General features: G+C 54.3%; 10 protein-coding genes across 10 annotated transcripts; 6 read left to right on the top strand and 4 right to left on the bottom strand.

Moving 5' to 3' along the window:
• Window positions 1-24: 24 nt before the first annotated feature.
• Window positions 25-3,998, top strand: PG998_013587 (uncharacterized protein; the record flags this gene model as incomplete). The annotated part of the gene is made up of 5 exons (XM_066880403.1): window positions 25-1,177; window positions 1,236-1,415; window positions 1,561-2,428; window positions 2,490-3,653; window positions 3,707-3,998. 5 exons carry the CDS (start codon window positions 25-27, stop codon window positions 3,996-3,998), a joined length of 3,657 nt encoding a protein of 1,218 aa, XP_066724542.1.
• A 253-nt stretch (window positions 3,999-4,251) lies between these two features.
• On the bottom strand, window positions 4,252-4,896 carry PG998_013588 (uncharacterized protein; the record flags this gene model as incomplete). The annotated part of the gene is made up of 1 exon (XM_066880404.1): window positions 4,252-4,896. One exon carries the CDS (start codon window positions 4,894-4,896, stop codon window positions 4,252-4,254), a length of 645 nt encoding a protein of 214 aa, XP_066724543.1.
• Window positions 4,897-6,294: 1,398 nt separating this feature from the next.
• PG998_013589 (uncharacterized protein) lies at window positions 6,295-6,707 on the top strand (the record flags this gene model as incomplete). The annotated part of the gene is made up of 2 exons (XM_066880405.1): window positions 6,295-6,364; window positions 6,481-6,707. 2 exons carry the CDS (start codon window positions 6,295-6,297, stop codon window positions 6,705-6,707), a joined length of 297 nt encoding a protein of 98 aa, XP_066724544.1.
• A 533-nt stretch (window positions 6,708-7,240) lies between these two features.
• Window positions 7,241-8,539, top strand: PG998_013590 (uncharacterized protein; the record flags this gene model as incomplete). The annotated part of the gene is made up of 1 exon (XM_066880406.1): window positions 7,241-8,539. The coding sequence occupies one exon, from the start codon at window positions 7,241-7,243 to the stop codon at window positions 8,537-8,539; it is 1,299 nt and encodes a 432-aa protein (XP_066724545.1).
• Window positions 8,540-9,617: 1,078 nt separating this feature from the next.
• On the bottom strand, window positions 9,618-10,490 carry PG998_013591 (uncharacterized protein; the record flags this gene model as incomplete). Its single annotated transcript, XM_066880407.1, has 3 exons — window positions 9,618-10,182; window positions 10,211-10,379; window positions 10,427-10,490. 3 exons carry the CDS (start codon window positions 10,488-10,490, stop codon window positions 9,618-9,620), a joined length of 798 nt encoding a protein of 265 aa, XP_066724546.1.
• Window positions 10,491-11,097: 607 nt separating this feature from the next.
• On the top strand, window positions 11,098-13,123 carry PG998_013592 (GPI transamidase component GPI16; the record flags this gene model as incomplete). Its single annotated transcript, XM_066880408.1, has 5 exons — window positions 11,098-11,471; window positions 11,537-11,937; window positions 11,996-12,127; window positions 12,190-12,643; window positions 12,676-13,123. 5 exons carry the CDS (start codon window positions 11,098-11,100, stop codon window positions 13,121-13,123), a joined length of 1,809 nt encoding a protein of 602 aa, XP_066724547.1.
• Window positions 13,124-13,906: 783 nt separating this feature from the next.
• PG998_013593 (uncharacterized protein) lies at window positions 13,907-15,129 on the top strand (the record flags this gene model as incomplete). Its single annotated transcript, XM_066880409.1, has 2 exons — window positions 13,907-14,247; window positions 14,307-15,129. 2 exons carry the CDS (start codon window positions 13,907-13,909, stop codon window positions 15,127-15,129), a joined length of 1,164 nt encoding a protein of 387 aa, XP_066724548.1.
• A 146-nt stretch (window positions 15,130-15,275) lies between these two features.
• On the bottom strand, window positions 15,276-16,992 carry PG998_013594 (uncharacterized protein; the record flags this gene model as incomplete). The annotated part of the gene is made up of 7 exons (XM_066880410.1): window positions 15,276-15,411; window positions 15,488-15,697; window positions 15,783-16,283; window positions 16,347-16,451; window positions 16,529-16,659; window positions 16,744-16,818; window positions 16,888-16,992. 7 exons carry the CDS (start codon window positions 16,990-16,992, stop codon window positions 15,276-15,278), a joined length of 1,263 nt encoding a protein of 420 aa, XP_066724549.1.
• Window positions 16,993-18,061: 1,069 nt separating this feature from the next.
• PG998_013595 (uncharacterized protein) lies at window positions 18,062-18,819 on the bottom strand (the record flags this gene model as incomplete). Its single annotated transcript, XM_066880411.1, has 2 exons — window positions 18,062-18,681; window positions 18,759-18,819. 2 exons carry the CDS (start codon window positions 18,817-18,819, stop codon window positions 18,062-18,064), a joined length of 681 nt encoding a protein of 226 aa, XP_066724550.1.
• A 1,979-nt stretch (window positions 18,820-20,798) lies between these two features.
• PG998_013596 (uncharacterized protein) lies at window positions 20,799-23,732 on the top strand (the record flags this gene model as incomplete). Its single annotated transcript, XM_066880412.1, has 4 exons — window positions 20,799-21,306; window positions 21,354-21,684; window positions 21,822-22,980; window positions 23,046-23,732. 4 exons carry the CDS (start codon window positions 20,799-20,801, stop codon window positions 23,730-23,732), a joined length of 2,685 nt encoding a protein of 894 aa, XP_066724551.1.
• Between the last annotated feature and the right edge of the window lie 396 nt (window positions 23,733-24,128).

Raw genomic sequence — 24,128 nt, forward strand, 5'->3', positions numbered from 1 at the left:
TGCTTCTTCGCTGACCAGGACAACATGAACGAGCCTACTCTTGGGGTCATGGAAGAGTCGCACCTGCGACTTGAGCGAAGATCCGCCAACTCCAAGGCCGATGTCGATGCCGAAGGTGAAGAGCTGATGAAGTATGAGTACAAGATTGAGCAGGGTGAGACTATCCGCATGAAGATGATTTCTCTCCCCGACTCCACCCACCATCTCCTTTTCGGCTTCCACCACATCATCCTAGATGGCTTCAGCTTCAACCTGCTGCTGGCCGAGCTTAACCCTCTTTACGATGGTCAACAGCTAGAGCCTGTCAAGACAACCTTTAGTGATTTCTCTGTTCGCCAGCGACAGCAGGTCACTGACGGCTCTCTGGACAAACACTTCCAGTTCTGGAAGGATGTCTACACTGATTTCCCTGAGCCGCTCCCGCTATTCAGCCTGGCGCGTAGCTCTCGACGAAGCCTGGATCTGTATGACTTCCATGAGACCAGCATCGTTCTTGACACAAGAACTCATCGCCAGATCAAGTCACAATGCCGTCGTTACAAGATTACCCCTTTCCACTTCTTCCTCGCAGTGTTGCGCACCTTCCTCGGCCGCCACTTGGGAGTCGATGATCTGGTAATTGGTGTCGCAGATGCGAACCGCGTCGACTCTTCCCTGGACGAGACGGTAGGTTTCATGCTCAACCTTCTGCCGCTGCGCTTCAAGGACGAGCCGGAAGCATCTGGCAAGCAGAACCGTTTCAAGGATGTGGCCCAAAAGGCCCGCGACACCGTCTACGAGGCCCTCGCACACTCAGCCCTCCCCTTCGACGCCCTGCTGGAGCGCCTTGAAGTCCCACGATCGGGCACCCACTCCCCTCTGTTCCAGGCCTGGATGGACTACCGGCCGATCAAGCCCGGTAACCGACCCACACTGTTCGGCAGTGAGGCCAACGGCACCCAGACCGTGGGCCGCAACGGCTACGATCTGACGCTCGACATTACCGAGCTTGACGACTCTGAGCCCCGTATTTCCTTCCGCACTCAGAAGTACCTGTACTCCGACCGGGCCAACACATTGCTCTTCGAGAGCTACATGAAGATGGTTCGAGCCTTCGCCGCCAAGTTCGAGACTCCTGTCGAGTCTGTACCCTTGTGGAACCTCCGAGATATTGAGGCGGCCAAGACGCTAGGTCGTGGTAAGTACTCACACGTATAACATGCAATCCCTTGTGCGCTGACACTCTTACTTTGTAGGACCCGAACTTCAATCGCAATGGCCTGAGACAGTGTCGCATCGCATTGCGGAGATTGCGCTGCAGAACCCGACAAGTGAAGCCGTCAAGGATGACATGGGAACCTCCATCACTTATGAAACACTCCAACAGCGCGTACAGAGCATTAGCAAGACGCTTTCTGGAGCTGGAGTGAAGGAGGGTTCGCGTGTTGCTGTGTTCCAGGAGCCAACGGCAGACTGGATTTGCTCTCTGTTGGCCATCTGGCACGCTGGAGCGACTTACATCCCCCCTCGACTACCGCGTCACGGAATCTCTGTCGCGACTCGCACTGATTGCTCGCTCAGCCAAGCCATCCGCCATACTTTATCACGAAGCCACTGCGGACAAGGTTGCTGAATTGGAGTCCCCTGCCCCCGCTTTCAACGTTTCCACCATTAGTCACGATTCTAACATGAAGACCACCATCACCAAAGCCAGAGCGGCCACCGCCGCCGCCATTCTGTTTACGAGTGGCTCGACTGGTACGCCCAAGGGCGTTGTTCTGCCCCACCGGGCCCTCAAGAACACCTTCGAGGGTCTGACTACCCAGTACGGCATCGGAGCTGAGAAGGTCCTCCAGCAGAGTGCATTCACCTTCGACTTCTCGCTGGACCAGATCGTGTGCGCTCTTGCCAACGCTGGCAGTATCCATGTCGTATCCAAGGCCAACCGCAGCGACCCTTCGGCCGTCGCGACAATTGTGCACGCCGAAGGTATCACATACACCCGAGCCACTCCTTCCGAATATGCCAGCTGGGTGGCTCACGGCGAGGAGAGCCTTCGACAAGCATCAAGCTGGAAGTTCGCCTGGGCAGGAGGCGAGGTACTCCCTCGCTCTGTAGTCCAGACTCTAGGCCAGCTTGAACTGCCGACCCTGAAGCTGTACAACTCGTACGGTCCAGCAGAGTCAATCACCTGCACCAAGATCGAGGTGCCCTTCGAAGAGGAAGAGGAAGAAGAAGAGGATTTTGATGACCTGGACTCCCACAATGACCAATTTGATGATTTTCAGGAAGCGCCCATTCCAGCCGGTCGTCCTCTGCCCAACTACGCGGTCTACATTGTCGACCACAACATGGAACTCCTACCCGAGGGTGCTTCCGGTGAGATCATCATCGGCGGCCCAAGCGTCGGTACTGGATACATGAACGATGAGAAGTTGAGCGAGGCCAAGTTCATTGGCAATGCCTACATCTCATCTGATAACAAGGGATACTCAGGTTGCTGCCAACAGCCGCATTGTCTATCGCACTGGTGACATGGGTCGCCTGCGAAATGATGGAAGCATCGAATTCATCGGTCGTATGGCTGGCGATACCATGGTCAAACTTCGCGGCATGCGGTTCGACCTTCAGGAGATCGAGAACAGCATTCTGTCGGCTTCTGATGGTGCACTACAGCGAGTAATCGTCTCCCTCCGTGGTGGCAAGATTCTCGCCGCTCATGTCCAATTCAACCCAGACGAGGAGGAGGGATACACTGATGAGGTGGCACAGAAGGCTTTCCTCCGCCAGTTGCGATTCGTCCTGCCCCTCCCCTTATACATGATTCCTTCGGTTTTCGTACCCCTCGAGGAGATGCCCACAAACGCCCACGGCAAGACCGACCGAAATGCCATCGGTCAACTGGCATTGCCAGCATCGGCAAACAAAGGCAGATCTGGTGACGCTCTTGACGAAACCGAGGGCAAGCTCCTCGAGGTTTGGAAAGATGTCGTCGGTACTGAAGCCAATGATGTGATCGAGGCTATCCAGATCACCAGCGATACCAGCTTCTTCGAACTCGGCGGCAACTCGCTCCTCCTATTGAAGCTGCAGATGCTCATCAGCATGCGCTTCGATGCTAAGCTATCACTGATGGATCTCTTTGGCGCCGCATCTCTTGGCGCTATGGCGGCCAAGATCAAGACTGCCCCGAAGGTCGAATTGGTCGACTGGAACAAGGAAACCCAACTCGCGATGCCCGACTTCGAAGATATCCTCTCGCCAGCGAACGACACCATGCCTACTGTTCGTCCCAGCGGTGAGCCGCTGCGGGTCCTTGTAACTGGTGCAACTGGCTCTATTGGACAGAAACTCGTTGCCGAACTTGCAGCCTCCGACAAGGTGGCCGAGATCCATGCTGTTGCTGTACGATCATCTACAATCACCCACGATGAAACGAACAAGATTGGCACCACACCTAAACTCAAACTCTACTCCGGCGACCTCACTTCCCCGCACTTGGGACTTTCTGAAACCGACTTCCACACATTAGCCTCCACCGTCGACCTCATTATCCACGCCGGCGCCAACCGTTCCTTGACCGACGACTACCCCACTCTCCGCGGCGCCAACTTCGCGTCGACCAAGACCATCGTACAACTCGCCGCCCGCCGGCGAATCCCCATCCACTTCCTGTCGAGCGGCTCCGTCGCCGTCCTCGAAGATGCCGGATCGACACCCTCCCCAGCGGCGCCGAGGGCTACATGGCCTCCAAGTGGGCTTCGGAGCGCTACCTCGGCCACGCCGCCCTCGTCTTGAGCATTCCCGTCACTGTGCACCGCGTCGTCTCGGGCGCCGAGCCGGGCCAGAAACTCGAGAATACCTACCGCGAGCTCGTCGAGCATGTTCACACGCATTCCGACCAGATGAAGTTGGCACCCACAGCGGGTGCGGAGAAGAAGCAAGACGCCACGGGTGTGGTGATCAACTATCTCAAGAGCTTGGAGCATCTGGCGCCTGAGTTCCTCGGGTCGTCGTAAATTTCCTATGTCATTTTGGTAGTTATTTGGGTATTTGATTGGTATTTAATTGGTTTATGTTTGTACAGGCACTTGGTCTAAGGGCGTTCGGGGATACCTCAATTTCTTACATGTTTTATTGTTTTATTTTTAGCAGAGCGCTTTCATATCATATTGATTAAACTATTTTAACCCCAACTTCGCCGTTTCTATGCAACCGTGAATTTCCACAACTCTGCCTCTCTTTCGACTTTCACAATCTTCCCTGCCACGACTAGTTGTGCAACTCGTCCGTCTGGAACTTACTCCAGTGTTCTCTGAGTTTTGGCGCCATTGGGAGTATCACAGCACCCGCCGGCCGGGGAATCTCGCTGTTCCAGGGAATGAGTGTCTTATGGTGCCACGCCAACACGGCCTCGAAGTCGCGGCACTGGCGGTTCAAACTCATGTCTGGAAATGGGTGTCGCTGCGTCTCGACCCAGTTGTGCGTGTAGACGTCGACACTGGCGTCGCACAGGAGGTTCTGGAGCAACACATCGACACAATGGGCTGTGTGGACGCCACGCAGCAACGCCCGCCCGACGCCGTAATAGTCCGGGTGTGCGGCTTTGCGCAGCACGTTGAGACAGTGCAGCTGATGCGCCAGGTCTAGCTGCACCAGGTGCGCGTCGTCGCCCAGGTCCCAGTCCGCCGGCGCCCGCACCGTCGTCGCCGGGTCCTTGCCCAGCCGCCGGATGTCTTCGCTCGTGACGGTGTGGTACCCGACTTTCGTGATGCGGTCCCACGCGGCGTCGGCGGCGGGGCTCGGGGGTTGCCGCCAGATGGAAGCCTGCTCATCGGCGAGGGTGCCGTTGATCTGGTTTGGGGCCGAGGGGATGTCGACGCGGTCGAAGATGGGGGCTGTACAGAAACAACACATGTGAGCAAGTAACACTAAACCCGGCGTAGACAGTTATGAAACGGTATGATATTGAAGGGGTGGCTATTACAAAAGTATGAACAGTCCCTTATTTGGTGGTTACGACGATGGTCATGAGAATCAACGTTATACCACAGTAAGAACACATTGACGATGAATACAGTGAGATTGAGCAATGTGAGGCTTCTCATGTAGGGGGTTCTTGCTGCCTTTTCTGCCGATCCAGTCTTCTCGGATGGGGGATCTAAAAGGGTTTCGGAACCATCAAGCTTTTCGTATCTATTGCGACGCAGAGTGTTCCTCAACGACTCCATGGTGTGTTTAATGTCAGGTAAGGTGGGAGTGTACTTCACCATGTGCGCGCTGGATTGAGGCGAAGAAGCTCCGTGGTATGAACTTGGGACGAGGGCGGAAGTTGTCACCGGCATAGTGCTCTTGTGTCAGAATAATAGGACACAGGGAAGAGGAGGCAGAGCCAGGTGAGGGCCATAACCCCAGATGAGGTGGCTACCCCGTCGAAATCCGTCGATCAACACTGATGGGTCTTACGGAATATGCATACAGCCTGCTTCCAAAATGGCCTCTCAGATCAGCTTGGGAGCAGCTTCCTCTTGTAGAAAGGTGATTTCTACGAATGTTTCACCGACACAAGTTCAAACGTGATAACGATCCTGCTGTGGTGCCTATCAAATAGCACGCACCAGGGGGTCGAGATGGAGCCAGTCAGGAAGTGTGCATGTATATCCGTGATGGAGGTGTTGCCATATTCCCTATCAATTGGAACATCCTATGAGCACTTGACCGAGACGCTCAGGTCATGGTAAGCTTTGGACAAGCCACGGATAAGCAGGCCAAGATCCCCTCGGCAAAGCTTGTTCACGGCTACATGGTGGCTAGTCCAATATCATCGAATCACGACGGTGAGGATCCCGAGGCCTTGGTTTCGCACAGGTTCTAGGATGACCAGATAGTTGCGGCGAAGGATCTTATACGGACTGAGCAGTTGATACACCATGATTGTCAGCATATAGCTCCTTGGCACGGCTTTCGGTTGTCCTTGATGTATGATGCTTATCCTTCTCAACTGTGACGGGTCAAAGATAATACCGAAATTGGAAGGTGATTATACCTGAGCAGTGAACTGGATGCTGTGATAGCATCGTCCAGGCAGGGTCAGTTCCATACCTTGTATCATACCCCGCAAGATCAAAGCAGGTTGTAGATAGTGATTTTCAATCTCTGCCTGCTCGATGAAAGTCGCCCCTGAATAGGTCGTGTGCGCGCGTGTATCCGTGGGCTATAAGTAGACATGTGTTCCCCTTGGAGAGAAGCAGTTCAGCATAAGTCCAGAGTCAACATCATAGCAACATAACACGCTCTCACCACTCGACCGCCAACATGCATTTCAAGAAAGTTGCTGCCACCATCACCTTGATGCTCGGCCTGGCCGCCGCTGTGCCCAAAGAAGGTGTGCACAATCCCTGAAGCCCCAAGCCCCCAAGTCCCTTACACGTTCATCAGCCCGGTTGTATCACCAACCCCATGGCGGAACTAGCAGGCTTACTGATCCCGCGAGGACCACAGTGACGGCGCGCGAGGCGTTCGCGCTGAGCGACACCGAGTTCTCGGAGCTCTACTGTTGCGGCGCCGGCAAGCGCAGCACCGACGCACTCAACACGCGCTGCTGCCCTGCGGCAGTCATGGCGCGCGACGTGGCTTCCGTCACCGACGAGGAATTCCACGAGCTCTACTGCTGCGGCGCCGGCAAGCGCGACGGCGAGCTCAACACCCGGTGCTGCCCTCGTTCTTGATTGCGCGGGGGAAGGGACCTTGCGGGGTTAGCCAGATAGTCAGGAAGAAATAAACCACTGTTTGAATCCAGAGAAATCGACATGATTTGACTCCATTGCCATGTAGATTCACGAGGTTCGCCATTCAATACCGGAAATGAGGGAATTGCGGGGCTCGAACAACCGCTGGCCACTCACAGGCGAGGGATGCTGATAGCGCTTACCATTCACTAAAGTGTCCGTCGTGTCCCCTCGTTGTTCCCCTCGCTGCTCGCTGTCCCCTTCCCCGTCGCATCGCGGGGGTTTGCAGTGCAGTGCATGCGAGATACAGTAGGCTTAGCAGAGATCCAAGATCACCCTACATCATTCCACAATCAACTCTTACTCTGATCTGCACAACCACATTCTCTTTCGCAGTAGATATATATCTTTTCTGCTCAGCCCTGCGCGACACCATCATCCTGCCAAGTATTTGCTTCGCTATCCAGCATCTCCATCGCAATTCTCTTCTCCCAGTCTAGCTCTTCGCTCCTCGCTTTGCCACTGTCATCACAATGGACGACCAATTCGGCGGACGTACCGACGACGATCTTTTCGCCGATGAATTCGAGGCTGTGAATGTAGCGGCTCCCCCGCCGTCTGCTGTGCCTGTGACAAAGGAAGCATCGCACCACCCGCCAGAAGCTCCCCAAGTCCATCCAGAGCCGCCTACAGAGGCGCCAGCTGCCCCCGCTGCTCCTGCACCTCACAGGCCGAGTGCCTTGATGCAGTCGCGACATGCACCGCAACCCGGTTCAAGTAACCAGCAGCAGAATCAGAATCAGAATCAGAATCAGAATCAGAGTCAAGACCAGAATCAAAATCAACGTCAACAACGCCCACCGCGAAACCGCAAACAGCAGCGTTCTCCCAAACCCAACAATCGCAAACCAGCGACACCCGCAGCCGCTACCGAACCTGCAGATACGGCAGCAGCGCCGTCCTCGACATCTGCGCCTGCGAATGCGCCTACCGGCCCCTCTGCCGCAACCACTGGCTCCAACACGGCTGGTCCTAACAGGCACCTCTCAGGTGCTAACCCGCGCACCAAGCTGACGTCTGATGAGCTTGCCGCCAAAATGGACCAGATGCGCATCAAGAACGCTGAGAAAACCCGTAAGTTTGAGCAGGCTGAGCAAGACTCTCGCTCGCATGCAGTCGCCTACGAGAAGGGTATGGAGGAGCGCCGAAAGAAACGCGCCGAGGAAGCCGAGCGGAAGAAGCGAGGAGAGGAGAACCAAAGGAAGCTCGACGAGGAGCGTGAGAAGAACCGAGCTAGGAAGCTCAAAGCTATGGGCAGCTGGGATCAGGAGAAAGGTGCCGAGCAGCAACAGCCAGAGGAGAGACGTGACTTCCGGGGCGCCAACGGGGGCGTCAGGGGCGAGCGTCGTGGTGGCAGTGGCGGCTACGAAGGACGGCGGTTCAACGAGAGGGCCGGCGATTCTGATAATGGCCCCAGAGAGTTTGGCTCCGGCGAGTTCGGAGGCCGCGGGGGACGCGGAGGGAGAGGACCACGTGGGAATGGTCCCCGAGGAGGGCGAAATGGCCGCGGTGAGAATGATCGCCCCAAAAACGGAACACAGACAAAGCCAGCGGCCCCTCAAGCTGTGCCGAAGGACACAGACTTCCCAGCCCTGCCACCATCCAATGCGCCGCCAACCAAGCTGGACACCACAAGCAAGCCTGTCGAGCGTTCTGAACTGCCGATATACTCGGCTGGTCCCAACTCTCCCCCTATAGGCAAGTGGGATGAGGAAATGGAAGCTTACGATGACAAAGCAGCTGCAAGCCTCCAGAATGCATCCACGTCATAGGATGGCGGCGAAGGCGAGCAGGGCCAAGAAGTTGCTGTCGCCGAGCGCCAAGAGGGTGTTGCCATTGTGGTTGCAGATGATGGCCATGGAGACAGCGGATGCGGTGTAGCGGCTGCGGCGGCCGTAGCAGCTGAGAATGGCCATGAAGTTGCTACAAACCTCCAAATTCCATCTGCGCCGTAGGTGGGCGAATTGCCGCTTAGCCCACTATGGGAACCTGAGCCCGGTCGGGACATGTACGCTCCGCCGCCAGTCACGCGTTCTTTCATTATGTCCATGTCGGATATATGGTATCAGAATTACAACCAATGGTTACGAAACTGGGCCAACTACTATTTTAACTATAACGGCACGGATGACAGATGGGCAGTGGATTGCTAGAGGTACCACCTAAATCTGCTTTGCTCTAGGTGGCTGATCGCCTTTCCCGATGATCCGGCAGATATGGACGATGTATATTGACGAGTTGACAACGGTCCGATCAGTCACTAAACCCGGCGCTTGCCTCTTTCTAACCCCTTTCGTTGTGACCCGAGTCACGAAAACATAACAGATCGAGAACTTATATAAGCGTTGTTATTGCATGGCCTTTGGAGGCCTAGTATATGGAAGGACAAGCGACGTGATGAGTTTAACAGGGTGAGGCAATGGCCAATACAAAATTATATAGTATAAGGTAGTTTATACCGCAGCGATTTAATTCAATGCGAACTAACTCGGTGCGTATACATGATGCGTTGTATACTGTTTCCATTCTCGCAACTACCTGAACTCGGTGTCTGCCTAGCTCACGTGCTATAAAGCAACTCGGGGTTTCTCATGACATCCCGTTTCACTGTTTCGTCTTGACTCACGACATCTCAATCTGATTCCTCAATCTAAGTGTTATTAGTATGGAGTGGCTTTGTCTGACGAATGGCATGTCGACGACTTACTGCCGATAAAATTCTTCCAAAACGCCATACGCCTGATACTGTGTTCGCCGTCACCCGGCACCCGCCTTCGCTTGCGGAGGGCGAGCCTTGTTCTCTTCTTGATTTCTCCATCCTGCACGCGAATGCACCAACCCTTGCGGATTTCACCAGCCACCGCGATAACCTCTACCCCCTCGGCCACCACCGCCGCCGCCCCCATAGCCACCCCGACGGGGTCCCCGAGGGCCTTTCCAGTCACCGCCACCTCCGCCATAGTCATCTCGTCCACCCATGGATTCGTCCATCATACCGCCGCCGCCGCCGCCGCCAGGCCGCGACCGGCCCTTCATCTCCTTGGGGAACTGCTCGTACGTCTTGCGCATCTGAGCGTACCCCAGGTGCATCTTTCCGTAAAAATGATCGGCGAGGCGGCGGTCGTTGTCAAGCCTACTAAGATACGCGCCGCAGACGTCGCAGACCTGGAGCTTCTGGTGCCCGCTGGGCCCCGATGTGTCGCTGAGGGCCTTGAGCTCGCGCTCGCGCTCCAGCTTCTGTTGGACCGCCTGCCGCGACCGGAAATATTCCTCGTACGCGCGGCCGACCTCACCCATGTCGCCCAGGACCTCGACCTCGGTGAGGCCCGCGGCCACGCTGGCGGCCAGGTCGCCGATCTGTTTGAGGAGGACGTTGGTCTGGCGGATCTCGTCGGGGGGTCTTCTCGAGGCGGCGCTGGGCGCTGTCAATGCGCCGGTTGCACTCGTCGATGTACTTCTGGAGGTCGCGCATGTAGTCCCAGTCGAAGCCGTACTTCTGCTTCTGCGAGGCATCGAGCCCTTCGTACTCGGCCTTCAAAGGTTCCGAGTGCACCTTGGGGCAGGGGCCCAGGTCCTGCTTCGTGTTGGTGAAGAGGTCGTGCGGACACGTCCCTGCGAGGTACGACCGGCACACCTTGGCGTCCGTCAGCGTGTACGACCCCGCGATGTCGTCATCGGGTTGCCCATCAGCTGCTCGAGCAGCTTGCGTTGTTCGGCGGCCATGGTGTCGGTGTCGGTGTCGGTACGGGTCTCGGACGGGCGGGCGGTGCCGGAGGTTTGCGCCTTGTTGGCGAAGGGTGGTGTCTTCTAAGTATCGATGCCGTGCACGGTTTACTCAAGTTGATGGACAGTGAGAAATGTATTTAGTTGTTTCCGTCCAAGATAAGTGACTGGTCTAGAGCAGCCAGTGGTGGAATAGTGCTGGTGATGGATATGATGTGACCGAAGACACCAAATTCCCAATTGCGACGAGGCTGGATTTGGATTGCAGGTTGCAGCAGTAAAAGTTCAGAAAAAGCGCCCAAGCTTCCGTCCCTTGTTCGCGAAGCTCCCACTTCAAGCATTGCGGGGACCAATTAGCGGGGAGTTTTTACTGGCTTTCACTGCAGTTACTGCAGTTACTGCAGGGGCTCAGTTGCCTGGAAGCTCTTTAGCGCGTTGAGGCGCTGGAACCGTCTGACAATCAATCGGGAAGCCTTGTCGCTGCAACCTCCACGTCGTCAGTCCTCAATTGCTCGGTCGGTCGATCAGCTATTTTGAGAACCACGCAGAACGACGGTCGTGGGAACGAGAGAAGCTGCCCGATGGACAGCACAACACTACCATCATAATGCAACTCTCTTTTACTTCCTTGATACCCCTCCTACCTTTCTTTCTGTCTCCTGTCAGCGCCTCTACTGCGCCCGCCGCCGCCGATTACCATGAGCAACTAAACCTCAAGCCCCTACCCCAGAACTCGCTTCTGGCCAGCTTCAACTTTCGCTCCAACACTAGCCTGCCCGAGTTCGAAGCGCACAATTTCCGTTTCTTCCCACGATCGCTTGGCCAGATCTTGCAGCATGCGGGCACAAGGGAGCTGCACTTGAGGTTCAGTCTGGGACGGTGGGATGCTGAGACTTGGGGCGCGAGACCATGGGATGGCACCAAGGAGGGAGGCACAGGCGTTGAGCTCTGGGCCTGGTTAGATGCCGAGTCCGATGCAGAGTGAGCAATACACAATCCCAACCTCTGCCGATGGCTTCATACGATGCTAACACTTCATGCAACAGGGCGGATCAGAAATGGTTAACTTTGACCAATGCCCTTTCGGGTCTCTTCTGCGCTTCGCTCAACTTCATCGATTCTACTCGTACCACCCGACCCGTCATGTCGTTCAGACCGGAGGGAGATCACCCTAATACCACTATGGACAACATGCACCTCCTTCATGGTGTTCTGCCACGCGAGGTGGTCTGTACCGAGAACTTGACTCCCTTCCTAAAGCTACTACCGTGCAAGGGCAAGGCCGGTGTGTCGAGTCTGTTAGATGGCCACAAGCTGTTCGACGCCTCTTGGCAGAGTATGGCCATCGACGTAAAGCCAGTCTGTCCAGTTGGCGAGGAGTGTGTACTGCAGATCGAGCAAACCATCGATATGGTTCTGGACATCGAGCGGTCCAAGCGACCAAGGGGTAAGAACTGGACTTCTGGCTATGCATCCCTTTACAAACACACGCTAATATCTGCCAGACAACCCTATTCCTCGCCCAATTCCCGGCCATGAGCTCAAGTGCAACACGACCAAGCCGTACCATGCCGAGGATACTTGCTTTCCTACCGATTCCCTCAATGCTCAGGAGTGGACCCTGGACCAAATATTTGGTAAACACATGCTTGGCAACTGCCCCTGACTGACCCGAAGACCCCGCCTGTCTGCATCCAAGCCCCTCATTCCCGTGATGTTTTTACGTCGATGGATGTTCAGGAGCTCAAAGAGTCTGGCAACGAAAACCAGCGTTGCTATCTCCTACCATCAAATGAAGAAGAGTTCCACTTGGCGCTCCCATTCATGCCCCGTGATGGCGATCGCCCCAAGACAGATGCCGACGAATTTGTCCAGCCGGCAACGCCCTTGCTCTATGCGGAGCGCAGCTTGACTGGTCACGGTCAGGAGCACGGTGGTGTTCAAGCTATCCTGACCAACCCTTCGCCTGATTCTGAGGTGGAGTTTGTGTACATGGAGAGCCTGCCGTGGTTCATGCGCATTTACTTGCATACCCTCAAGGCTCGCATCTCCCATAGAACCGGATCTGATGCTGGCCAAACCCTACGTGATGACGACGAAGTGATCCAGGAAATCTACTATCGACCTTTCCTGGACCGAAAGCGCGGCACCCAGTTGGAAATCCGGATGAAGATACCCCCGGAAGCACCGTGTTTATGTCCTACGACTTTGAGAAGACTATCCTCCGATACACGGAGTACCCGCCCGATGCCAACAGAGGTTTCGATGTGGCTGCCGCCGTTATCACAATTCTGCCTTCCAACTCCACTGCTGCAGCTGCTGCCGCGGTCGGCAAGGTAGCAAGAACGAGCAATCTTCGGACCACGGGTATGCTGCTCAACCTGCCCACGCCCGACTTCAGCATGCCTTATAACGTCATTATCTTTACGAGCACGTGCATCGCCCTCGCATTCGGCGGGTTGTACAACATCCTGGTCAGGAGATTTGTCGGCCGTGACGAAGGGCCCGAGGTCAGCTTGGTGAAGCTGCGCAGGAGGCTGCAGGAGGCCGTGCAGAAACTCAAGGGGAGGATCCAAGAAAAACTTGGGGTCGCAAGTAAGGAGGCAAAGAAGTTGGAAGCGAAATCAGATTAACAGGGCTTTAAAAAGAGGTGACAGACAGGTATATCATATCCAACAAGGTGCAATTGACCACTAAGATTATAAACACATGCAATTCAAAATGTCTTGCTATACATGAGCCGTTCTTCAATGTCTCGATCATGATATCAATCATGGCTTGTCAATATAATCTCAGTCATCTGCCACTTGACGAAGGGAAGCGCAGCCCCTGAATTGTGGACCTGTACGCATTGGACGAAGTAAAGGGGCCAAATCAGGGCTTGCAAATGAAACTCATTAAAAGGCGTAGAGCATCAAATTCAGAGATGAGATGGGCAGCAATACTAAATGCACTACTTCCCTAGACATTTGTAAATAATTTCGTCTAATCGGGTGGATATCTCGTTGGGGAGATGTTATGGACAAGTGGGAGAGAACACGATCAAACTACGTGCCAATCCAAACCTTGGGGGAGGGCCTCGTGACATATTCAAATAAGCGTGCTACTGTGTGATTGTGCTGATTCTTTGCCGGCTGTATCTTTATGTTGGATTATATATGAATTTGCCATGATCAAGAGGTGATTCAAACATGAAAACACTTTTACCACGGGTACGTACTTCAGGGCACCTGCATGATGGGATAATCGTCCATTCAATTCCTATTCCGCTAGACAGACTAAAAGATTTGAGAATTCCATCAGCACTGGAAATTATTTGTCTGTCCTCAAACAGAACTTTTCGTTTCGTAACAGCCCGTTTTCCTCAACATCATCCTCCCACACCCCATATCGTCAACTTCGCCAGCAACGCCATCATGGCTGCGCAAGGCAAGGACCAAATCATCCCATCACAAGGGCCTCCAGCACGAAAGCTTGTATCCGTTCGCACCATTGCCGACATCAAACCCATCAAAGGAAACAGACACCTCGAGGTTGCCAAAATCGACGGCTGGAACGTAGTGGTTGTGAAGGGCGACTACACCATCGGGCAGTTTGTCGTCTACTTTGAGGTCGACAGCTTTTTGCCCAACACTGAAGACCGTTTCTGGGAGTACTGCCAACCTCATAAGGTTCAAGAGTACAACGGTCAGAGCGGATATGTCGTCAAGACGAGCATGAAGCACGGGACGATCTCACAGGGCGTCATCTTTCCCTTGTCCACCTTCCCTGAAATTGAAAAGGCGCGGATCGGGCTGAAGAACCAACTGGGGGCAGCGAGCTGACTGTGGAGGCTTTGCAGCAAATGGACTTCGCTTCTGCACTCGGCGTCAAGAAGTACGATTCGGTGTATTTCGATGCTGCTGGCTATTACGGCCAGCCCCCTATATTCTTTCCGCAGCCTGGGTGTGAGCGCGCGCAGAATGTTACCAGTCTGTTTCAGGAATTTTCCGACACGACGTTCCAGATAACAGAGAAGCTTGACGGCCTGCCCATGACGATTTATCACGTCCGGAAGGATTCTGGATGGTATCACGCTCTTCCACGAAACAGAGATAGCGGCACGGAGCGACCGGAGTACGGCGTCTGCGGCCGCGAGCATGACTACATTCAGCACGAAAAGTCGGTGTTCTGGATAGCGGCTAAGAATCAAAACGTCATCAAGAAGCTGAGACGATTGGGCAGGAACTTGGCTGTCCAAGGCGAATTGTGCGGATCCAGCATCATGGCCAACAGCATGGGATTTGCCGAGGGAGAGCATCGATTCTACGTGTTCGGTATCTACGACATCGACAGGGCCGCTTGGATGAACGCAAATAAGGCTTTCGGCCTCTGCAAGGAACTGAATCTGACCCATGCACCAGTTTTGGGTCGTATGAAATTGTCCAACTTCGCTAGTTCTATCGATGAGCTCCTGGAAAAGGCGGAGGGGAAGGGGGTGCTTGGCCAAAACCGAGAGGGTCTCATTTTCCGGACACCTAACAATTCATGGGGCTTCAAGGTAATCGCCAATAGCTGGTTGCTGAAATATGGACAACACAAGGTTGATCAATGGGGCTCCTCCAACAACGAGGACAACAATCACGTTGGTCACTTCTGAGTAATACGAAGCCGCATGGGAGAGGCTCCAAGCTAATGCTAATGCTGGCTATTCAGACTCTACTCTACTCTCTAGGCAATCTCTATGTTTGTATAAGTCGGTAAGCTCTAGACACTGGATTGGGAGAAGATAATGCAACCCAAAGTTCAATATTTGGGCTGGAACGGAAGCGTAGACAAGAATTTGCCAGGGTTCGCTTTGATATCTAGGACGTCAAACAGCTCTTGCAGGATGATCATAAAAGACTCTGGCTCCCCCATATGTTTCCTGTCCCTAATGAATCTGGATCGAAGAAAGGCGGGTGAGTGATGGTCAATAACTGTAACTACTTTGATGGAAATCGGGAGTTTGTGCTTACCTCGCTCTCTTGGGACTCCCATGCTGGAGGCAAAGATGATAGTCGTCGATGGGGAATATCTCATCCTCGGTGCCATTTACCAGGATTAGTTTCGTGCAAGGCTTGTTGAGCGTGCCGTCGTTGAGGAGAGAGAACTTTTCCATGGCCTCAGCCTTGAATCTCGTAAAGTCCTTGCCGTAGCCGAACTTGTAGCAAAGAGTATGCGCCAGACTAGTTTGTTCACATTCGTGTCAATGTAGATCAATGGCTATAACATCAGGGAAAGACGGAAAGGTGGGGAAACCGAATCACTTACTCGAAGGGGTATTCGAGGTGGTCTGCATTGTCGAGCCAGACGGGGTCGAACATGTAGTGGCACCCGCCGCCGAGGGCGACGGCGCATCGCAGCCTGTCAGGGTGCGTGTGCGCCACGCGGATGCTGTAGTAACCGCCAGTGCTGAAGCCCCAGTTGACGACGCGGGACTGGTCGATCTCGGGCTGGAGCGCAACCCAGTCGAACATGCTGCTCCAGACGCGGTCGGGGCTCGCCGGGTCCGCGGCCGCGCCCGGGTTGTCGCCCGTGCCCGGGATCTCGACGATGAGTGTCGCGCACCCAACCTGCCGCCACCCCTCCTTCCACACCGCCAGCTCCGTCCGGTACCCGTCCAAGCCCGTGAAGATGATGACCAGCGGCACCGGCGCAGCGCTCGACGCGCCTGCGGGCACGTGGTAGAACGCTGGAAGCGTGGCGCCGTCGCCGGGGCTGGCGTGTTTGGTGTGCGGGATGGCGACTTCGAACATGGGGAACTCGTGAAGACTAGGTGTGGTTGGTCAGATGGCTGCTAAGTCTTAGTAAAGGGAAAGAAACACGGATACCAACCTTAAACCTTTCCGGGCGGCACATTTGCCCAATTCCCAGGCATCTCGCTGCTCCTCTGATCTCGGGGCGGGGAAACGCGCGATCCTGTAGAGCGCCGAAGCTCGTCTGTCATACATTGTCAGCAAGTTGAATCAATCAAATATATCCAGAATATCGTAGGCACGATATGTATGTCTTCTTACAGGTAGAGCTCGGATGCTTTGGGCTTGTCGCCTTCCTTCTCAGCAGAAGCTGCCTCTGCAACGAGCTGCTTCGCCTTCGGGAAGAAACATTGGGCGTACTCGTCCCAGTCGTAGGGTTCCTTCAAGTCTTTCTACTCCTCGTCAAAGAAATGGTTTTAGCATACGATTTGCCACGTCATGCAATGGTATGCAGCCCCAGAACTGCAGATACGCACACTGATGATCTCATTCACCACCGGCTGGAAGTCCTTGGTGGCGCCGAACATGAAAGGGTAAACACCCATATCGCACTGACCACAGATTCAGTCAGATCCAACAATACCATGGAACGATCCATTCGGGAGATTTGGTGTGTTTACCAGCGGCTTCCATTTGGTCTCCCATAGAGCCTTGAAGCTCTGATGATGCACCGCCGGTGTAGAGAGTTTGTCGTGAATCCAGAACTTGCCGCCGGGGCCTGCCATCTTACAAAGTGGCTGTGGAGCTAATATATATAGAGGGTGTTTCTGTGTAACGGAATCTTGTATATCTCGCAGTTTCTCGGGTAGATTCGGTACTTTGGCTGGAGAGTCTAGACGCAGAGTGTGCCGAGTCTGTAGCGAGTACCCTTTAGAAGTTGCAGAACATGAACACCCAGTAGATATATCCGATGAGTTTGAAGACGCAGACGAAAGCGGAGTACTGTATGCATCTAATGCTGCAAGTTACCGTGACGCACGTGTTTGGGAATGTCCGGTGGTCTGATCAACCGGACTTCCCCGTGGGGATGCCGGTAGTTGGGTGCTAGCATCTCATGGATTTGCTTGATAGAGCAGCTAAAGAGTCTCATGAACTCGAGGCCTAGTCAATACTCAAACAGAAAGATGCTTGTTACTGTCACAAGGGAAAGGTCTAAATGATGTAGTTATTTGTGCAATTACATGGGTTCGATTACTGGATTGACAATCTGTTTCGGTCTTAGAATAGGTCGAAGCCTCCAAAAAAAACAACTGCTAGTGTAAAACGCTAGTAAGCACACACATACCAAAAGATCGACCTCTAAAGTAGGCCACTTGGGGAGGCCTGGCTTGTTAGCTCAACCAACGGGACGGCCCTTTCTTTAGGCTGCATGAGTCCCAACGTCTTTTCAGGGGCTGCTTGTCTACTACCTGAGTTCAGATGGTCATGCATTGATGTGTCGTGACAAGACGGATGAATATTACTCTCTTGTGATGATTAACCTGTTTGACACGAGATAGGAAGAACATTAAATCGTTTAGATCTAGAAGTCCTTTCAACATTTATCAACTTGAGAGCAAGGGACTATTGAAGATGTTATTTAGCGGAATTTATCATTAAGCTACCCAGAGGAGAAATGTTGAAAAGCTATCCACGTCGATATTAAAATAGGGTTGGGGAAGAAGAGAAAGTAGGAAAAGACCCAACCCGCCTATTTAATGTAGGAGAGCAAGGATTTATGTGTGAAACGTCAATTTCCAGGGCGTTGTGGGGGAAGTAAAGTAACATCCACCGCAATACCATATCCGTCCTTGTTTACAAGAAGCCGATGTAGAGAGCGCCAGCGGCAACACCGGCAAGGGCCAAGGTGCTGACCTGGTTGCCAGCAGCCATGGCAGTGGGGACCTGAGTGGCCGGGTAGCCGCCGCTACCGGTACCGGAGCCAGAGCTGCCAGCACCACCGGTGGGCGTAGCGACAGAGCTGCCGCCTGTCTTGGTACCACTGCCGGAACCGCCTCCAGCACCACCGCTGGGGGTGACAACTGGGTAACCGCCGCCGTTGCCACCACCGGGAGCAGACGTGGCGGGCTTACCACCACTGCTACCACCAGCACCACCACCCGGCATCATTGAGCCGGGGTATCCGCCAGCACCGCCGCCGGGCATGGATGAGCCACCGGCGCCGCCAGTAGGCATGGACGAGCTGGGCTTGCTGGTGCCGCTGCCACCACCGGGCATCATTGAGCCAGGGTAGCCGCCAGCGCCTCCGGTAGGCATGGAGGAGCTGGGCTTGCTGCTGCCGCTGCCGCCACCGGGCATGGATGAGCCAGGGTAGCCGCCAGCGCCGCCGCCGGGCATGGAGGAGCCACCGGCGCCGGGAGCCGACATCGAGGGCGTAGGCGCGGGACCGGTGGGGTAGCCACCGTTACCGCCACCTGGGGCGGATGCCGAGGAGACCGGGTAGGCAGGGGAGGAGCCACGGAGTAGGCGCCCTGAGGACTGCGCTGCACACAGCCAGCGGCATTGACGGTACCGGTCGCGGCGACGGCGACGACGATGTTCTTCAGCTGCATGATGGCGGTTGTTGGTTCGAAGGGGTTTCGAAGTGAAAGTTGCTGATAGTGATGGATGGATAGAGGCTAGCGAGAGACTGTGAGCCAAGTGATGATAGAACGAATGATGTTGTGATGTTCTAGATGATCTTTTCTGAGAAGAATATGGGAGAAACATGGTCCTATTTGAAGACTAGAGATCGCATCTCAAATTCATAGGCTTCAAGTGTTTGCGTCTCAATGACGGGAGACCTGGACCTGCAGTAAACGCTCAAGAGCATAATGCCGGGAGCCATTGCGGTGTTTCTGTGCGTCATTGCAAGGCCATGATGCGATGATGGCAGCAAGACGTCTATTGCGCATACAGAGGAATAGGCTCCAAACCCGCACATTCTGACAAAGTGCTCGTCGTGCCGATGAGGGCCGTTGCTGTTGTTTTGCCGTTACGGGTCTTGTCCGGCCATATGGAGTTCATCGCTAAGGTTTTATAACGTAATTGATAAGTGACAGAAAATGACTAAAGTATAATGCGATGGTGATGGTCTTGGAATGCACCTGGCGTTTTTGCCCTCTCCTAACCCCTGACTAGCCCCTGACTAGGCATGGAACAGCGCTGTGGCAATGGTGCCTGGACGGCAGGCGATCACTGGCAACGGGTATTGGCAGTCGTCCCAACGATTCCTTTCCAAGAGCAGTGTCTGGGAATATGTTGAATGAAGCAATCCCGGGCCCGGAAAGGTGGTTGCTTCAGAGGCCCTCTGACAATAGCAACAGTTTCCCAGGCCGAAACGAGCCGACTAGGTTCGGTTGTGCATGCAGTATACTTCGAGTATGCGTCGATGACAGCAACCATCAGCATTTATGAGAGTGGACGTTTTCATGCTGCATTCACTTCCTCGGATTAACGGCCACCATGTTCCGTAGAAGGTACATACCTTACTGTCCTGTACGCATCAAGCCATTGCCGATTATAGAGTGTCTTGCACTTACTTGGAAGAGCATGGTGATTATAGGAGTTGTGGTATTTTGACTGCTGGACATAAAAGTTCAATTCAAGGCATAGCGCGGCATACATGGAGGTATAACATCAGTATCTTCACCTTTCAATTATTGACTGGATGGTGATATGAGAGGCTCCGTTGATTGCACAATGCATTCATTTTGGCCTTGACGCGGGCGCTATTGCGATAGGATAAGACGTTGCTCAAATCAGTGTGCATGTTTGTCTCCAGGCACTGAGAATTGATTGGTCTGGACAGTGTGGAAAGGAAAGACACACACCATACTCAGAAATAGCGGTTTATTCGAGGTGACGTCAGACTAGTTAGCCAGTGTCTATCTTCACTAGCGAGCTAAGCGCCAGTAAAACAGCCACTGTTAAATGCACTAGTGGGCTTTCAACTGCTGCGCACTGTGTTTATGCAGGCCATTTGACCTGCTGAACGATAAGGAAAGTCCAGGGTCCTTATCGAAAGCTGGCCTTTGTTGATCAGATAGGAGGAGAGGTCAGTGGTCAGCTTCAATGGCATGTGCTGCAATATCCGCATGACGAACCCACTCGAGACGACAAGACCAATACCCACCGCTTTAACAGTTGCACGAGTACCCTCGCCGACACATGAGATCCAACCAAGTCCAGCTGCTGCCTAAGATGCTGCCGCCGACGAAGCCCGATTCATTGTGATAATGCCAGTGGCTAAGGAAGTAACCAATGGCCCCCGGCCCTACCGCAGCCTCCGGCACCCGAGACAGGTGATCTCCAGAGGGCGAGGGAAAGCGAGAGGGAAAGAGAAGAAAGAGCTGGACGCAGCCTGGCGCGAGGAAACGACAAGCAACAGCTCCCGTCACCATGCCGGACACCACCACCGCCGACCGATCCCTTTCCCACTTTCGAAGTTACGGCCTCTACCCCGGTAACATCGCAAGCTCCAAGGTCTGACGTCCGAGCCAACAACCACGAGAATAAACAAAACGTGGAGGATAATTCGGATGGATTAGCAATGGCCAATGGGTCTATGGGCGACACCGTCGACATCGATGCGGACAATCATCAGGCGGCACCACCGACAAACCACAAATTGCCCAGTCTCCCCGAAGGTAAACCTCGGGCCCCGTCAGCGAGCAAGAAGGATGGCGCAAGTGAGCGTGTTCGAAAGCTGTCGGCGTCACAGATGCAAGCTCTGGCAGCGTCGCCTGACTCATTACCAGTCGCTGTGGTTCCCCAGGAACAACAAGCAGCCACCACCATACCCCTTCATATACCTCGCAAACCGAATGGAGGAGAATATCCCATGTCTGCGAGTGCTGTTGAATCAGTGGCGCGGCCTTCGATGGCCGAACAACTGCAGGATGGCATTCAACTTGCCATGAACGGACAGAAGAAGAGCAAGACTCCCAACTCAACCCCGACCACCAGGACCCTACCCGAAGCTTTACGGCCTCATGCGCTTTCGGAGGCGATTGGCATAACTCCTCAGATGGCATCCGAATTCAGACGGCCAATCGTTGGTTCCAGGACTCTCTCAACTCCCCCATCAATCGCATAGCCTCTGCAGGCCCCATCACCACCAATCCAAGTGCTATCCGGCGCAACTCGTTCAACCCTTCGCCTCGCCCTCCCCCTCTAAATCTCGGCGTCTCTAGTAACCACGGTTCTGTGCCTCAACGAAAGGCGTCCACGAAGTCGAAAATGGAACACCCCGAAGTCGAGCGAGGGCACAGCGGGCATAACGGGCATGCCGTCGACCCGACGCCCACGCCCTCGGCCCCAATCCAGGGCTCCGTGCCTCTTCCTCCCATGTCCCTGCACACCCACCTGCAGCTTGAACTTGCTGGAGTCCGACCTAGTCCGTTGTACATCTACCGCCATCAATCTGAAGACATACCGTATGAGTCCAGTGCGCTCAAGTTTGACCGGCTGCTGAATGCCTTGCTTCTGCCCCCTACCTCGAATCGGCTTTGACGTTTGGCGCCTTGGCGTGCCTTGACGCCTTTCTCTACACATTCACCCTGCTTCCTCTTAGGTTTGTTATTGCTGTAGGTGTCCTTCTGAAGTGGTGGGCCTATTTGGTCTGGAAGGAAGTCAAGTGGGTGGTGAATTACGTTTATCAAGGCATCTGGCGTTTGTGGCGGAGAGGCCGGCGAGGTCGAAGTTCCTCACGAAGCTCCCGTAACGGTGGCGACAGCCGGACCGCCAGTGAAGCAGAAACAAGTCGCAGCCGTGTACGGGAAAACCTTCATTCCGTCGATGCTAAGGTCAATTCGATGTCTGATTCAGCCCGTCTGAATGGCAATGGCGGTCTACATCCCCCAAAGCATGCTATTCCCAGAAATACGCCAACGGGAGCGCGACATCGCAGGACGAAGTCTATGCCGTCGAACCTGACCTCCTTTCACAAGGCTGATCTTCTTCAGGGCGCCGTCATTGTTTGCAGCTCGCTCGCGCTGATGAACGTCGATGCAAGCCGCATGTACCACTTCATCCGAGCGCAGTCAGCCATGAAGCTTTATGTCATCTTCAACCTTCTCGAGGTTGGCGACCGCCTACTGTCAGCGATTGGTCAAGACATTCTCGAGTGCCTCTTTAGCTCTGAGACACTGTCGAGAAATAGCTCTGGCCGGTCCAAGATCCTTCTTCCCTTCGGCATGTTCTTGTTGACGCTAGCATATAATGTGATACACGCGGTGTGCTTGTTCTACCAAGTCATCACTCTCAACGTTGCTGTCAATTCTTATTCCAATGCTCTGCTTTCGCTGCTCATGTCGAATCAGTTCGTCGAGATCAAGGGTAGCGTTTTCAAGCGAATTGAGAAAGAGAACCTTTTCCAGCTCACATGTGCCGACGTTGTAGAACGGTTCCAGCTATGGATCATCTTGATCATCATTGGGCTGCGCAATATCGTGGAAGTGGGCGGGCTATCTGTGCCTGGGGCTGGTAGTGAAGCGGATGGCATGGGTTCGGGACCAGGCCCTGTGCACACAGCGTCTAATCTGCCTGCCAGTTTCACCCTCCTACCGTCTTGGATGTTCTCAGGCGAAGTCCTCTCGCCTTTCCTGATCGTGATCGGTAGCGAGATGCTCGTCGACTGGATCAAGCATGCGTACATCAACAAGTTCAACAACGTAAAGCCCACCATCTACCGACGAATGCTGGACATACTGTGCAAGGACTACTACACTAATGTACGCTTCAACCTTGACTAGATATCGAGCACTTTTGATTGGAATGACTGACATTATCGGTGTAGGCTTTCGGTGCCCCAGCACTAACTCGCAGAATCGGGCTTCCCCTACTGCCTCTATCGTGCCTCTTCATTAGAGCATCGGTACAGATCTACCATATGTTCCTGTCAACGCACTTGCCACCGCCGATTCCGACGTCAACGGCGACGATGGATCTCTCGGTGGAATCTTCGGTGCCATCGTCTCCTGCTATGACGGCCGCGTTGGAGCATCTTGATTCTATAATTCGCAATGCATTGGGGCGTGCCGTTTACGGACACCCTTACCCATCATCCCAGGAGCGACCGTTCTGGGCCTTCACCTCGGACGACGCCATCGCGCTGCTGACCATGACGACATTTTTCTTTGTCGCTTGGGTGATACTGCTGGTGTTCAAGTTAATCCTGGGCATGGCATTGCTTCGGTACTCGCGGGACCGGTACGCCGCGACGCGAATGAAGGAGCAGGCCATCGTAGCGGGACAGGAGAAGCGAGAGAGCTTCTACCAGCCGGGCAAGCGCATCGGCGGCTGGGGCGCCGTCGAGATCGGCGAGGACCGCCGCCGCATGATCTACGCCGACGACCCCGAGGGCCTCAAGCGCATGGAGGCGCGGGACCGCAAGGGCGCCGAGGCGTCCAAGAAGATGGAGATGGGCGACGACGGGTTGGAGAAGGTGACGCGCTACGAGATGATTGCAAAGAGGATATGGTAGGTCAATCATGGCAACTCCTTTTCTTCTCACTTTACTTGCTTGTTTCTCGGCGGGTGGGAAAGCGAGCGATACCTACTTTACTCATGCAAAGGCATTTACTGGCGTTCGGCATAGCGCAGCGAATACACACGTCAATTACAACAGTCATGGAAGAACCGAGTCCCCTTGTAGTAGCCAAGACGAGGGCAAAGCTTTTGCACATGACAATCTATTCTTGAATACAACATGCAGTGACACGATGAGCTTTCGTTGCATAACATCTCAAAGCCCATTACATTGGACCATGATGCCTCAATCCCACCCTATCCCTGCCCAATAAGCATGTTCTCATACCATGTGCCGTATCCTGCGGCTCTGGTTTGCCCCATCGCGCATCGTCTACAGACGACATCCCAC

Source organism: Apiospora kogelbergensis, assembly GCF_038363985.1.
Source record: "Apiospora kogelbergensis strain CBS 113332 chromosome Unknown utg000009l_segment0_segment0, whole genome shotgun sequence".
In the NCBI taxonomy this organism is placed as follows: Eukaryota; Fungi; Ascomycota; class Sordariomycetes; order Amphisphaeriales; family Apiosporaceae; genus Apiospora; species Apiospora kogelbergensis.